The sequence below is a fragment of the Hypanus sabinus genome, chromosome 25 (genome assembly GCF_030144855.1).
Source record: "Hypanus sabinus isolate sHypSab1 chromosome 25, sHypSab1.hap1, whole genome shotgun sequence".
NCBI classification, from domain to species: domain Eukaryota; kingdom Metazoa; phylum Chordata; class Chondrichthyes; order Myliobatiformes; family Dasyatidae; genus Hypanus; species Hypanus sabinus.
Genome location: NC_082730.1, coordinates 44,307,674 through 44,324,129, shown reverse-complemented (window position 1 = coordinate 44,324,129; position 16,456 = coordinate 44,307,674). Strand labels below are relative to the sequence as shown.

General features: G+C 43.5%; 1 protein-coding gene across 1 annotated transcript in view; it reads right to left on the bottom strand.

The window, feature by feature from the left end:
- Positions 1-4,339: 4,339 nt before the first annotated feature.
- The window catches only part of sycp3 (synaptonemal complex protein 3), a 172,964-nt gene continuing 160,847 nt past the window's right edge, over positions 4,340-16,456 (bottom strand). Inside the window, exons 8-9 of the mRNA XM_059950682.1 lie at positions 8,519-8,623; positions 4,340-4,617 (exon numbers count right to left, since the gene is read on the bottom strand). Coding sequence (XP_059806665.1) covers positions 4,564-4,617; positions 8,519-8,623 — 159 coding nt within the window. The 3' untranslated portion in view covers positions 4,340-4,563. The remainder of the gene's footprint in view (positions 4,618-8,518; positions 8,624-16,456) is intronic.

Genomic DNA, 16,456 nt, shown 5'->3' with positions numbered 1-16,456 from the left:
GAAGCCATATAGTGTTTGTTATCATCAGTCTGTTGCAACAGCAAGTATTACAAATGGATCTGTGGCAGTATTTCTCAAGCATATGGATCGGAATGGGTGTGGGGATTGTGGATACGGGCATCTGCTCATATTGTGTGCACTGAACATTTAAGAAGGGTTCTCTTTGTTCGCAGTGAGAGTGGGATCTGGACCTCACTAGCCTACCATCTCTAAATATATTTCTGAATGCCAGACATGATTAACAGAATGATCCAAAGCATCTGTTGTCTATGCCCCTTTTTCTTGGGCTTAGCTGTTTCTGAAAAACATCTTGTAACTGGAAAATTCCATGAATAGTTGGAATAATCTGCTGACAGGTAATCTAGTCAACATATTTTCTTACTGAGCATCCCCATTCACCTGGAACAGGATCTAATGGCAATATAATTAATTTGCACAAACCTTGGTTGTTTATGAGAATACAGAAAGCTTCACCTAATATTGCCTTTAGTGGATTGAGCCTCTTGATTTTATTCTTGTAATCTTTCTAAATAAGTGCTGATGTAAATAAAGATTGCTTTATTCATGATAAGTGTGTATGTTGTGGTCATTCTGGTTTTGTTTTGGCTCATGACATGGTGGTGTCTCCTCTCAATGGCTTTGCTTGTGTGTAAGCAGCCCTCTTCTGTCTTTGCCCTCCCCCCCCCCCCCATGTTTGTGGTTTACAGTGCTTCAGTTCTGTCTCATCATAGCAAAGCAGAGTGGAGACCCTTTGGCTTACTATGTGTTGACCTTTTAACCTGCTCCTGTTGACCTTTTAACCTGCTCCAAGATCAATCTAACGCTTCCCTCCTACATAGCTCTCCATTTTCCTATCATCCATGTGCCTCTATAAGTGTTTCTTATATGTTCCTAATGTACCTGTCTCTACCACCACCCCTGATAGTGCTCAATACTTTACTCAAATCACATTAAAATAATATGCACTCATATTAGCCATTTCTACCCTGGGAAAATGTCTGGCTGTCCATTTGAACTATGTCTCTCATAATCTTGTACAGTTCTATCAAGTGATCTCCCATTCTCCTTCACTCCAAAGAGCAGAGCCCTAGTTCACTCAACCTATCCACAAAAGACATGTTTTCTAATCCAAGCAGCATCCTGTTAAATCTTTACACCCTCTAAAGCTTCCACATCCTCTATAATGAAGCAACCAGAACTGTTCACAATACTGCCAAGTGTGGTCTAATCACTATCCTCTGAAATAGTATTAATCAGCTACCCAGGCTTCAACTGATCATTGTTAATGACTATTGTATAACTGAAAATGGCTAATAAAAGTGACCTGGGTTCAATTCCCACTGCTATGAAGAATATGTACATTCTCCCCATGCATTTCCCCCAGGTACTCTGGTTATCTCCCACATTTCAAAACCGTATGGGTAAGCGAGTTGTGGGCATGCTATGTTGGCACTGGAAGTGTGCTGACACTTGTGGACTGACCCCAGCACAATTCTCCGACTGTCATGGATACAAAAGTAGTGCATGTCACTGTATGTTTAGTGCACGTGACAAAATTAATCTTTTCTAATGTAAGTGTAGTTGTGCCTGTGGAACCAGAATTCAATTGGGAATAGTGCACTATTAGCCACTCCTTTCCATCAGGTTGTCACCATCTCATCTATTCCCAGTGGCTACTCTGACTTTTCCAATCTATTTGGGACAAGGTGCCCAGTGGATCTATAGGTAATACACCTGTTTTTTTGGTTCCAGTAACACGAGCTTGCTTCTAAGTTTGTCTGCAATTGTATGGAGTTTGGTCTCCCTGTGTGGATATTCTGTAGTTCAGATTTCTTCCCACATCCCAAAGATGTTGTTTGGTTGGTTAATTGGCACTTAAGTTATCCCAAGGCAAGAAGGGAGCAACATGGTCATATCCATTAAGATACAGAGCAGTATTATTAGGCCATTCAGCCCAAAAGACTTAGGCATATACATGATAGAAAAATGTAGAGTTGTGTGAGGGAAGGATTAGGTTGACCTTGAAGTAAGTTAAATGGTTGGTACAATATCGTGGATTGAAGGGCCTGTACTGTTCCATGTTCAAAGTATACCTTGAGATTCATCTTAATGCGGACATTCACAGTAAGTACAAAGAAACAATAGAATTAATGAAAAAGTGAACACAAAGATGGATAAACAACCAATGTAGAAAAGACTAAAAATATGGAAAAAAAGCAGTGATGAATAGATCATTCTGAGACCTTACCTTGTCTATCAGCCTGCTCCACCATTCAATCATGGCTGATTTATCCCTCTCAACCTTATTCTCTTGCTTTCTCTCCTTAACCTTTGATGCCTTAACTAATCAAGAGCCTGTCAAACACTGCTTTAAATGTAAACATATATAGGTGACATTAGGTTAAGGCAAATGAAGGAGAAAATGCCATTGGATGGACTTGATGACCAGAGAAAACCTCCAGTGTTTCATAGAAATGAAAGCAAGATGATGTGAAAAGCAATACATTAATGGGATCCTTACACATATCAACATAAGGCTATGATCTTGTGTTAATCAGATTGCTTAACTCTGATCTACATATTTGAATGGAATGTTTCTTGGCTGGTATAAAACAGCAGAAACCAATAAGCACTGCCTTTACAATGAAATGGAGGTGTTGTTTGTATAAACATGGAAATTTTTGACCCAATTTTGGTCTAGTGCAGGGGTTCCCAACCCCTTGCCTAACGGTATTGGTCCATGGTAAAAAAGGTTGGGACTCCCTGGTCTGGTGGAAACCTGGTGTGTATGTAACACCCTTGGAAAGGTTTCACTGCTAACATAATGGTTTCTCAACAGCAGCAGTGTTTGGGTTATGGCTAGAAATAATGGGGGCTTTGGAATGTGCACCATCCAATGAAGGGAATGATTTTATTTTCTTGTGTTCCTGAGAACAAAGTGATCTGGGTCTTTTGTTAAGCGAGAGATGGAGAGAAGACGCCTGAAAAGAAAGGTCGTAGCCAGCAAGACTGAGTGGACTTGGAGTGGGGCCAGGAGTCAACGAAACCCAGGGAAATTGATGGAGGACCAATGGAAGGGAAACGGTGATCTCCAACATGTGCACATTAGATAGTTTCATTAAAATGTGCCTTTTTTACTTCCTTTACTAACCCTTTAATTAAATTAATAATTATAAAGCTAAATCATTTAATTGCATATGGTATACTGTCTTTTATTTCGTGGTGATTTGTAACAGGGTAACATCACACAGCATCCACACAAACAGGAGGATTTGCACCTCAGATTCCACACGTTTGGCAGGGCTGTCTTCCTTAGACTAACACTGCCGGCCAAACCTGAGGGTTACACGTAAAAGATGGCTAATTCTACTGAAGTCAGTGATGAGGTGGGAAAATCTTAAATTCTGGGTCGAAGCCTAGGTGGCTTCTTACAACCTACCTTTTTGACTAGCTACATATGGACACAAACTGGGGTCTGATCAGCCCCAGCTGGGTCACCTGGAGGAGGGTGTATGATGTTGAAAGACCCGAAACACCCAATGATCCCAGGAACATAACTGATGTATCCAGAAGCATCAGTAGATGTATGCACACAGTTTTAACCATGATTTTGCTGCTTTGTCCTGTGTTTTCTCAAACAGCTTAATGTGAGATTTTATTTGTATTAATGCAACTAAAACAAACTCAGCGCAGAAGTTAGCAACTTGCTTATTCAAGCCGGTATACCTGTTAAAGCTTGCTTGGCCATAGCTGTTTTAATTTTAATCTCTACTCAGCATTTATGTCCACATTCATCAATTTCATCTACTTGCTTTTCAAATATCCACTCATCTCTGCCTTAATATTCCAAGATACTCCCTCCATTTCTCTTTGGGAGAAATATTTTTGCCTTGTCTCAGGTCTCTTTTTAAATTCTGATTCCTAGTTCAAACTTCTCCCATGTGAGGAAACATCCTCTCAACACATGATTCAGCAGAAGATGGAAATCCACAGTAACACACACAAAATGCCGGAGGAACTCAGAATGTCAGTCAGTATCTATGGTAATGAATAAACAGTCAATGTTTTGGGCAAAGACCCTTCACGATGGAAAGTATGGGGGAAGATGCCAGAATATAAATATGGAAGGAGAGAAAGAAGGACTAGCTAGAAGATGACAGGTGAAGCCAGAAGGGTGAGAAAAGTAAGAAGAAGGAGGGACACCAAGGGGAAACTACATCTTGGTCAGGCCCCTGATTGAAGTGTTTTACACATTTAATGCAACTGAACAATAATAATACACATTGGAGGGCAGGATAGGAAGAAAACAGCTTTTAACCAAGTGGCAGAGTAAAACCGTTTTATTCTGGTTAATAATTTCAATATAGTGACTTGGCATTGAAGAAATAAACATACTGAGAAGGCAGCTTTATAACCAAGCTTTGAGATTACAAAGACTGAGATGACTAAATTTTGAACTTTGAGATAATAACAATAAACTGAGATTGTTGCAGCAACATGAAAAAGCTTTTAATATAAAACAGCCACTAGGCACTGTGAAGGATGGGTATCCACTGAATGACATCACATCAGCATGGACTGTAGGGACTTGCGCACTGTAGCCATCTCCTGTTGTTGCTGTACATTAGAGCAAAGAGAGCTTATTACAACATATTTTGAGTTATAAAGAAACAATAATAAACTGCACTCAGTAGCCACTTTATTAGGTACACCTGCTCATTAATGCAAACATCTAATCAGCCAATCGTGGCAGCAAATCAAACATTAAAGCATTCAGACATGGTGAAAATATTCAGTTGTTCAGACCCAACATCAGAATGGGGAAGAAATGTCATCTCAATGATTTTGACCATGGGATAATTGTTTGTGCCAGACAGGTGGTTTCAGTTTCTCAGAAACTGCTGATCTGGAGTTTACACAGACAGCAGCTTGTAGAGTTTACAGAGAATGGTGCAAAAAAAAATCCAGTGAGCGGCAGTTGTGTGTGAGAAAATGCCTTGTTATAAAGAGAAAGGTAAGAAGATAATAGCCAGACTGGTTCAAGCTGATTGGAAGGCACAGTAATTTAAATAATTACACATGGTGGGCCGAAGAGCATCTCTGAATTCAATTGGCCCTCCTTATCCGTGGATTCAACCAACCACGGATCGGGAAAACCTGGAAGTTCTCTCTCCAGCACTTGTTGTTTGAGCATGTACAGACTTCTTTTTTCTTGTCATTATTCCCTAAACAATACAATATAGCAACTATTTACATAGGATTTACTTTCTAATTGGCATTATAAGTAAGTCGGAACAGGTACATCAGTATTATTTGGTGTCAGTTAGTCAAATGTTTGTCTTAGTATATAGTATATATTTTACCTTTCTATGCATATAAAACACTTAAGAAATGTATATATTTCAATAATTAAACCACTGCATTGCTTAGTAATAGTTGTAGCTTTCATCGAGGCAGGGCCTTTCACATGCTCCATTATTCTCACTCTTATCCTTTAAAATTGTTCCAATCATTGACCAACTGTAGCCGAACAGTTTTCCAATGACTGATGGTGTTTCACCTCTTTCTGATCGCTTTATTATTTCCACTTTATTTTCAGTTGTGATAATTTTCCATCAATGAAACAGAAACACTGAGAGCAGTGGGTCCTGAGCTCCACTGGGTCCTAAAGTCCACCGCACTGAGCCAGGTTAAATAAGGTCCAGAGCTCCGCCGGGACCTAAAGTCCACCGCACTGAGATAGATTAAATAAGGAACTTGAGCATCCACGTTTTTTGGCATCCGCAGGAGGTCTCTACACCTCGGACTTCAACTACTGCACAGAGTCTTACCATCTTCAGAAGTTTTCTGATGACTCTGCCATAGTTGGAAGCATTAGCAAGGGAGATGAGGCTGAGTACAGGGCTACGGTGGGAAACTGTCACATGGTGCGAGCAGAATCATCTGCAGCTTAATGTGAAAAAGACTAAGGAGCTGGTGGTGGACCTGAGGAGGGCTAAGGCACCAGTGTCCCCTGTTTCCATCCAAGGGGTCAGTGTGGACATGGTGGAGGATTACAAATACCTGGGGATACAAATTGACAATAAACTGGACTGGTCAAAGAACACTGAGGCTGTCTACAAGAAGGGTTAGAGCCGTCTCTATTTCCTGAGGAGACTAAGGTCCTTTAACATCTGCTGGACGTTGCTGAGGATGTTCTACGAGTCTGTGGTGGCCATTGCTATCATGTTTGCTGTTGTGTGCTGGGGCAGCAGGCTGAGGGTAGCAGACACCAACAGAATCAACAAACTCATTCGTATGGCCAGTGATGTTGTGGGGGTGGAACTGGACTCTCTGACGGTGGTGTCCGAAAAGAGGATGCTGTCCAAGTTGCATGCCATCAATGACTCCCATCCACTCCATAATGTACTGGTTAGGCACAGGAGAACATTCAGCCAGACTCATTCCACCGAGATGCAACACTGAGCATCATAGGAAGTCATTCCTGCCTGTGGCCATCAAACTTTATAACCTCTCCCTCGGAGTGTCAGACACCCTGAGCCAATAGGCTGGTCCTGGACTTATTTCCATTTGGCATGATCAACATTATTATTTAATTATTTATGGCTTTATATTGCTATATTTCTACACTATTCTTGGCGGGCGCAGCTGTAATGAAACCCAATTTCCCTCGGGATCGATAATGTCTGTCTGTCTGGGTCCTGGAACCAATCCCCCGCGGATAAGGAGGGCTGACTGTACACATATTGAACCATGAAGTCGATATTTTACAGCAGCAGAAGACTAAACCGGGTTCCACTCCTGTACCTAATAGAGTGCCACTGAGAGTATATTGTGATGTAAGTGCCACTGTTGTGAAGAATTGTGTACCTTCTTCCCTTACAGTCTTCCCTTCTTCCTGGACCTTTGAAGAGTTAAGCATAGCACTCCAAGTTCCAGTCAAAAGGAATCACTAGTTGTCAGAGCAAGTTAGAAGATGTCATTTCTTCAAATTAATGATGTAAATTGATTTTAGACCATTAGACCATAATACATAGGAATGGAATTAGGCTATCCAGTCTGCTCCGCCATAGCTGATTCTTTTTTTTCCTCTCCTTCCCAGCCCCAGTTCCTGGCCTTCTCCCCATAACCTTTGATGCCATGTCCAGTCAAGAACCGATAGATCTCTGCCTTAAATACACCTAACGACCTGCATATTTCAACAAATTTCACAAATTCACCACCCTTTGGCTAAAGAAATTTCTCTGCATCTTACTTTTGAAAGGGTGCCCCTCTATCCTGAGGCTGTGCCCTCTTGTGTGCACACATTTTGCGTGTTTTCAATTTTAAAGAAATGCTTCCTTCATATTTATGGGTCTGTATTTTATTAGATATTTGTGGATGTTAAGTCATTTACAGATAGTCTAAAGCCATGATTGAATGCCAGTGAACCTGGGCACAGAGCTTTATTCTCGGTGTTAGACTACAAGTCTCTAAGATACAGGAACAGAATTAGGTCATTTGGCCCACTGAGTGCTCCACCATTTCCTCAGTCCCAATATCCTGCCTTCTCCTTGTATCCCTTCATGCCCCAACAAATCAAGAATCTATCATTAAATATAAAGACTTGGCCTCCACAGCTAACCCTGGCAATGAATTCCACAGATTCACCATTCTCTGGCTAAAGAAATTCCTCCTCATCTCCGTTTTAAAAGGACACCCCCCTTATTCAGAGGCTGTGTCCTTGGTCTGAGACTCTCCCACCACAGGGAAGTCTATCAAGGTCTTTCACCACTGGATAGGTTTCAATGAGGTCACCCCTCATTCTTCTGAATTCCAGTGAATAAAGGCCCAGAGCCATCAAATTCTCTTCTTGTGACAAGCTATTCAACCCTGGAATAATATTTGTGAATCTCCATTGAACCCTCTCCAGTTCCAGCACATTCACTCTAAGATAAGGAGCCCAAAACTGCTCACAAAACTCCAAGTGAGGCCTCACCAATGCTTTATAAAGTTTCAACATGATATCCTTGCTTTTATATTCTAGTCCCCTTGAAAGGAATACTAACATTGCATTTGCCTTCCTCACCACAGACTTGACCTGCAAATTAACCTTTAGGGAATATCACAAGTAGCTTCAATGTAATATGTATGACTTTTTCATTATAATATGTATACAGTGTGGCTTTTTCATATGGTAGCAGATCTACTTAATGCTTTCAAATATGATAAGCCAGCAAGAATATCATGAGTAGGTTTATAGCTTCATTATCCTATTGCCTACTTACACTTAGAAAGTGATACATTCAGTTACAAAGTCAGTACTGGAGACACTGTGCTAAATTGCAAGGAAGAATTGAATAAGTGCCTGGAGTGGGGAAGTGCCTGAACTGAGTCTGGGTGAAAACACAGAGGACAAGCCTGCAGAGAACTACCCATGCTATTTCAGTCTGCCTGTGAAAATTAGCAGGACAGCACTATATAATAGCATACTCAATCACCCATGTGCTTACTTTCCTATCAGTATTACACAACTTACGGTGTCCATTAAAATTCGTTTCTGAAAGAGTGCCATCTCTTTGCGAAGCTCACTCTGCACGGCTGACTGCTGTTCAGTGTGGCTTTTCTCCAGCTCCTCCAAGTTCTAGAAGTAACATTAAATCCACCATTAATCCATCTCACTCAATGTCAGCAAAACAAAAGAGTAGATTATTGACTAGAGGAGGAGGAATTTGGATATCCATCAGACAGTCCTCATTAGGAGATCAGAGGTGCAGAGGGTCGGGAATTTCAATTCCTCAGTGTTATCTGTGGAATTCACTGCAACATGTGGCTGTTTAGGCAAAGTCACTGAGTACATTTAAGACAGAGGTTGATAGATTCTTGGTTAGTCAGGGCATGAAGAAATAGGGGAGAAGGCAGAAAATCAGAACTGAGAGGGTAAATGGATCAGCCTTGATAGGCCATTGGCCTACATCTTGTGGTTCTCATTCCAGAGGATCTGTGCTGGGACCAAGTTAAGTGCCATCACAAATAATGCTTCTACTTTCTTAGAAGTGTGAGTAGATCTGGCATGAGACTTGGTTGCAGGAGGGGCAGTACAGACAACTCAGTTACTGGGTTTCCATTGTTTTAGATGTGACTGAGTGGGAGGGATGACGTTACTAGTTAGGGAAAATGTCACGGCAGTGCTCAGTCAGGACAGATTGGAGAACTTGTCCAGTGAGGGTTTATTGATGGAACTGAGGAATAAAAAGGCATGACCACGTTAATGGGGCTATATTATATTTCACCCAACAGTCGATGGGATTTAGAGGAACAAATCTGTACCAAGATCACACACTATTGCAAGAAACAGAAGGTTAATATTTAGGTGATTTTAACTTTTCACACATTGACTGGGACTCCATACTGTAAAAGGACTAGATGTGATAAAGTTTGTCAAATGTGTTCAGAAAGTTTCATTAATCAGTACATAGAAGTCGCACAAGACAGGCATAGTGTCATAGAAAAGTACAGCATAGAAACTGGTCCTTTGGCCTACCAAGTCCATGCTGAACCATTTAAACTGTCTACTCTCATTGACCTGCACCTCCATACCTGGACCACAGCCCTCCATATCCTTACCATTCGTGTACCTATCCAAACTTCTCTTAAACATTAAAGTTGAGAGTGCAAGTACCACTATGCTGGCAGTTCGTTCCAAACTCACAAGACCCTCTGAGAGAAGAAGTTTTTCTACATGTTCTACTTAAACTTTTCACATTACACCCATAACCCATCATCTCTGGTTGTAGTCCCACCCAGCCTCAGTGGAAAAAACCTGCTAGCATTTACTCTATCTAAGCCCCTCATAATTTGATAGATGGCTAGAGGCCTGTGACTAGTGGCATGCCACCGGAATTGTTCTGTACCTGTTTGTCATCTACTGTATATCAATGCTCTGGATGATGATGTGCAAATTTGCAGATGACACCAAGATTAGGGGCACAGTGGACAGCAAGGAAGGAAGACTATCAACATGATTTGGATCAGCAAGAAAAATGGGCTGAAAATGGCAGATGGAATTTAATGCAGACAAGCATTTGAACGGGGCACGACTGTGCAAGTGCATGAAGGTTGGCCTGTGAGATCAGCGGAAGTGTTTAAAAAGCCAGTAGATTAATGGAGTGGGCAATGGAGTAGTGGGAGACAGAGTAGGAAGGCTTTGGCTCGAGAAGGCTTTGGCGAGCAGAGGCTGAGGACAGGCTTGCTCCCAGTGAGTTAAGGCCAAGTAAGGTCCTTTAATTAATCTAATTAACTTAGTAGGTAATGGAGGCAGCAGTTAAGGCAGTTGGGTGCTCCGTTTGCAGTATAACCATATAACAATTACAGCCCGGAAACAGGCCATCTCGGCCTTTATAGTCCGTGCTGAACACTTACTCTCACCTAGCCCCAGGGGCCAGCTAGATTTTCAGAAGGCATTTGATAAGGTGCCACATAGGAGATTGGTGAGTAAAATCAGAGCTCATGGCATTGGGGGCAGGGTTTCAACATGGATAGAAAACTGGTTGGCAGATAGAAAGCAAAGGGTAGCAGTGAATGGGTGTTTCTCGGACTGGCTGGAGGTGACTAGTGGGGTATCACAGGGCTCTGTATTGGGACCACAGCTCTTTACGATTTATGTCAACGATTTAGATGAGGGCATTGAAAACTATATCAGCAAGTTTGCTGACGATACTAAACTGGGTGGCAGTGTGACATGCGAAGAGGACGTTAGGAGAATACAGGGAGACTTGGATAGGCTGGGTGAGTGGGCAGATACTTGGCAGATGTCATTCAATGTGAATAAATGTGAAGTTATCACTTTGGAAGCAGGAACAAGAGGGCAGAGTATTGTCTGAACGGTGTAGAGTTAGGTAAGGGAGAAATGCAAAGAGACCTAGGGGTCCTAGTTCATCAGTCAATGAAGATGAATGAGCAAGTGCAACAGGCAGTGAAGAGGGCAAATGGAATGTTGGCCTTTATTACAAGGGGAATTGAGTACAAGAGCAAGGATGTCCTTTTGCATTTGTACAGGGCCCTGGTGAGACCACACCTGGAATATTGTGTACAGTTTTGGTCTCCAGGTTTAAGGAAGGACATTCTGGCAATTGAGGAAGTGCAGCGTAGATTCACTAGGTTGATTCCTGAGATGGCAGGGCTGTCTTACGCAGAGAGATTGGGGAGATTGGGCTTGTACACGCTGGAATTGAGGAGATTGAGAGGGGATCTGATTGAAACGTTTAAGATAATTAAAGGATTTGATAGGATTGAGGCAGGAAATATGTTCCAGATGTTGGGAGAGTCCAGTACCAGAGGGCATGGATTGAGAATAAGAGGTCAGTTATTTAAAACAGAGTTGAGGAAGAGCTTCTTCTCCCAGAGAGTTGTGGAGGTGTGGAATGCACTGCCTCAGAAGACGGTGGAGGCCAATTCTCTGGATGCTTTCAAGAAGGAGCTGGATAGATATCTGATGGATAGGGGAATCAAGGGATATGGGGACAAGGAAGGGACTGGGTATTGATAGTGAATGATCAGCCATGATCTCAGAATGGCGGTGCAGACTCGAGGGGCCGAATGGTCTACTTCTGCACCTATTGTCTATATGTTAGTATCATCTGCATACTTACTAATCCAATTTACCACCTCATCATCCAGATCATTAATGTACTGTACGTGACAAACAACATTGGACCCAGTATAGATCCCTGAGGCACACCACTAGTAACCGGCCTCCAACCTGACAAACAGTTATCCACCACTACTCTCTGGCATCTCCCATCCAGGCACTGTTGAATCTATTTTATTACTTCAATATTAATACCTAATGATCGAACCTTCCTAACTAACCTTCCGTGTGGAACCTTGTCAAAGGCCTTACTGAAGTCCATATAGACAACATCCACTGCTTTACCCTCGTCAACTTTCCTAGTAACCTCTTCAAAAAATTCATTAAGATTTGTCAAACATGACCTTCCACGCACAAATCCATGTTGACTGTTCCTAATCAGACCCTGTCCATCCAGATAATTATGTATACCATCTCTAAGAATACTTTCCATTAATTTACCCACCACTGACATCAACATCATAGATAATTGCTAGGTTTTCTCTTAGGACCCTTTTTAAACAATGGAACCACATGAGCTATAAGCAATGTATTAGTATGTGGGAAGTCAGAGCTAGCACAATTGTCCCTGATGACTACACCTGTAAAAGGTGCATCCAGCTACAGCTCCTGACAAACCGAGTTGGAGAACTGGAGCTGGAGCTGGATGAACTTCCAATCATTCGTGAGGTAGAGGCAGAAATAGACAGGAGTTTCAGGGAGATAGTCACCCCTAAAAGTCAGGAGACAGGTAGCTGGGTGACTTGTCAGGAGAGGGAACGGTAATAGACAGGAAGAGCAGAGCACCCCTGTGGCTGTTCCCATCAATAATAAGTATACCGTTTTGGATACTGTTGGTGGGGACGGCCTACCAGGGATAAGTTGCAATGGTCGCATCTCTGGCACTGAGACTGGACCCTCAGCTCAGAAGGAGGGAAAAGAGAGCAACATACACAAAATGCTGGTGAAACACAGCAGGCCAGGCAGCCTTATAGACTGTCGACGTTTTGGGCTGAGACCCTTCGTCAGGACTAACTGAAAGGAAAGATAGTAAGAGATCTGAAAGTAGAGGGGGGAGGGGGAATTGTGAAATGATAGGAGAAGACTGGAAGCGGTGGGATGAAGCTAAGAGCCGGAAAGGTGATTGGGGAAAGTGATACAGAGCTGGAGAAGGGGAAGTGTCATGGGAGGCCTCGGGAGAAAGAAAGGTGGAGGGGGGAAGCACCAGAGGGTGATGGAGAACAGGTAGAGTGATGGGCAGAGAGAGAGAAAAAAACCCAACTAAACATGTCAGGGATGGGGTAAGAAGGGGAGGAGGGGCATTAACGGAAGTTAGAGAAGTCAATGTTCATGCCATCAGGTTGGAGGCTACCCAGCCGGTATATAAGGTGTTGTTCCTCCAACCTGAGTTTGGATTCAAAGAGGAGAGCAGTAGTGATAGGGTATTCGATAGTTAGGGGGACAGATAAGAGGTTCTGTGGGAGAGATCAAGAATCCCGGATGGTCTGTTGCCTCCCTAGTGCCAGGGTCTGTGATATCTCAGATCGAGTTCTTGGTATTCTCAAGAGGGAGGGTGAGTAGCCAGATGTAGTGGTCCATGTAGGGACAAGAAGGAGGAGGAGGTCCTGCAAAGAGAATTTAGGGAGTTAGGTGCAAAGTTGAAGGACAGGACCTCCAGGGTTGCAATCTCAGAAATGCTACCCATGCCACGTGCTAGTGAGGCTAGAAATAGGAAGATAATGCAGCTAAATACGTGGCTAAGGAGTTGGTGCAGGAGGGAGGACTTCATGTTTCTGGACAATTGGGCCTTGTTCCAGGGAAGGTGGGACTTGTTCCGATGGGATGGGTTGCACCTGAACTGGAGGGGGATTAATATCCTTGTGGGAAGGTTTGCAAGTGCAGCTCCGGGGGGGGGGGGGGGGGGTTTAAACTAGATTTGCAGGAGGAGGGGAACCAGAGTATTAGAGTAGATAGTGAGGTGGAGGAGGATAAAGGTCATGTGAGAACTACAAGTATAGTGAATGGAGTAAAGCCAGATCTAACATATAAAGCAAACACGAGGAAATCTGCAGATGCTAGAAATTCAAGCAACACACACAAAATGCTGGTGGAGTGCAGCAGGCCAGGCAGCATCTATAGGGAGTAGCACTGTCGATGTTTCGGGCTGAGACCCTTCGTCAGGACTAACTGAAAGGAAAGATAGTAAGAGATTTGAAAGTAGGAGGGGGAGGGGAAAATGCGAAATGATAGGAGAAGACCGGAGGGGGTGCGATGGAGCTGAGAGCCGGAGAGGTGATTGGCAAAAGGAATACAGAGCTGGAGAAGGGAAAAGATCATGGGATGGGAGGCCTAGGGAGGAAGAAAGGGGGAGGGGAACACCAGAGGGGAGATGGAGAACAGGCAGAGTGATGGGCAGAAAGAGAGAAAAAAAGGGGGAAACTAAATATATCAGGGATGGGGTAAGAAGGGAGGAGGGGCATTAACAGAGTTAGAGAAATCAATGTTCATGCCATCAGGTTGCAGGCTACCCAGCCAGTATACAAGGTATTGTTCCTCCAACCTGAGTGTGGCTTCATCTTGACAGTAGACGAGGCCATGGATAGATATATCAGAATGGGAACGGGACGTGGAATTAAAATGTGTGGCCACTGGGAGATCCTGCTTTCTCTGGCGGACAGAGCGTAGGTGTTCAGCGAAACGGTCTCCCAATCTGCGTCAGGTCTCACCAATATATAAAAGGCCACACCGGGAGCATTGGATGCAGTTCACCATACCAGCCGACTCACAGGTGAAGTGTTGCTTCACCTGGAAGGACTGTCTTGGGCTCTGAATGGTGGTGAGGGAAGAAGTGTAAGGGCAGGTGTAGCACTTGTTCCGCATAAAAGGGTAAGTGCTAGGAGGGAGATCGGTGGGAAGGGATGGGGGAGACAAATGGACAAGGGAGTTGCGTAGGGAGTGATCCCTGCGGAAAGCAGGAAGGTTGGGGAGGGAACGATATGCTTGGTAGTGGGATCCCGTTGAAGGTGGTGGAAGTTACAGAGAATTATACGTTGGATGTGGAGGCTGGTGAGGTGGTTGGTGAGGACAAGGGGAACCCTACCCCGAGTGGGGTGGTAGGCGGATGGAGTGAGGGCAAATGTGAGGGAAATGGGAGAGATGTGTTTGAGAGCAGAGTTGATGGTGAAAGAAGGGAAGCCCCTTTGTTTAAAAAAGGAAGACATCTCCTTCGTCCTGAAATGAAAAGCCTCATCCTGAGAGCAGATGCGGCAGAGACGGAGGAATTGCGAGAAGGGGATAGCATTTTTGCAAGAGACAGAGTGAGAAGAGGAATAGTCCAGGTAGCTGTGAGAGTCTGTAGGCTTATAGTAGATAAGCCATCTCCAGAGATGGAGACAGAAAGATCAAGAAAGGGGAGGGAGGTGTCAGAAATGGACCAGGTTAATTTGAGGGCAGGGTGAAAGTTGGAGGCAAAGTTAATGAAGTCAACGAGTTCATCAGGTGTGCAGGAGGTAGCGCCAATGTAGTCGTCGATGTAGCGAAGGATAAGAGGGGGATGGATACCTGTATAGGCTTGGAACATGGACTTGGTAGGCATAACTGGGACCCATGGCTACACCTTTGGTTTGGAGGAAGTGGGAGGAAACATATAAAGAGGCTTTGAGGAAAGAGACAGAGAATAAAGGGTGTAAAGGTTGTAAAGTAGAGGGGCTAAAGTGCATGTACTTCAATGCACGAAGCATCAGGAACAAATGTTATGAACTGAGAGCTTGGATACATACATGGAATTATGATGTAGTGGCCAGCCAGAGACTTGGCTGGCATCAGGGCAGGAATGGATTCTCATTATTCCTGGATTTCAGTGTTTTAAAAGGGATTGGGGGGGGGGGGAGGGGAGAAAGGTGGCATTACTGGTCAGGGATACTATTACAGCTACAAAAAGGGTGGCCAATGTAGCAGGATCCTCTTTTGAGTCAGTATGGGTGGAAGTCAGGAACAGGAAGGGAGCAGTTACTCTATTGGGAGTATTCTATAGGTCCCCTAGTAGCAGCAGAGATACCGAGGAGCAGATTGGGAGGCAGTTTTGGAAAGGTGCCAAAATAACAGGGGGTTGTCACAGGTGACTTTAACTTCCCTAATATTGATTGGCAGCTAATTAGTTCCAGTGGTTTAGACAGGGCAGAGTTTGTTAAGTACATCTCGGACAGATTCCTTTCACAGTATGTTGACAGGCCGACGAGGGGGAATGCCATACTAGACCTAGTATTAGGTAACAAATCATGTCAGGTCACAGATTCTCATCTGGGGACAGTGACCACCGCTCCCTGACCTTTAGCATTATCATGGAAAAGGATAAAATCAGAGAGGACAGCACAATTTTTAATAAAAGAAGGGCAAATCATGAGGCTATAAGGCTAGAACTTGCAGGTGTGAATTGGGATGATGTTTTTGCATGGATATGTACTATGAACATGTGGTGGATGTTTAGGGATCTCTTGCAAGATATTAGGGATAAATTTGTCCCGGTGAGGAAGAAAAAGAATGGTAAGGTGAAGGAACCATGGGTGACAAGATTGATTCACCAGATTGATTCCTGAGATGGCAGGACTTTCATACGAAGAAAGACTGGATCGACTAGGCTTATACTCACTGGAATTTAGAAGATTGAGTTGGGATCTTATTGAAACGTAAAAAATTCTACAGGGATTGGACAGGCTAGATGCAGGAAGATTGTTTCCGATGTTGGGGAAGTCCAGAACAAGGGGTCACAGTTTAAGGATAAAGGGGAAGCCTTTTAGGACCGAGATGAGGAAAAAACTTATTCACACAGAGAGTGGTGAATCTGTGGAA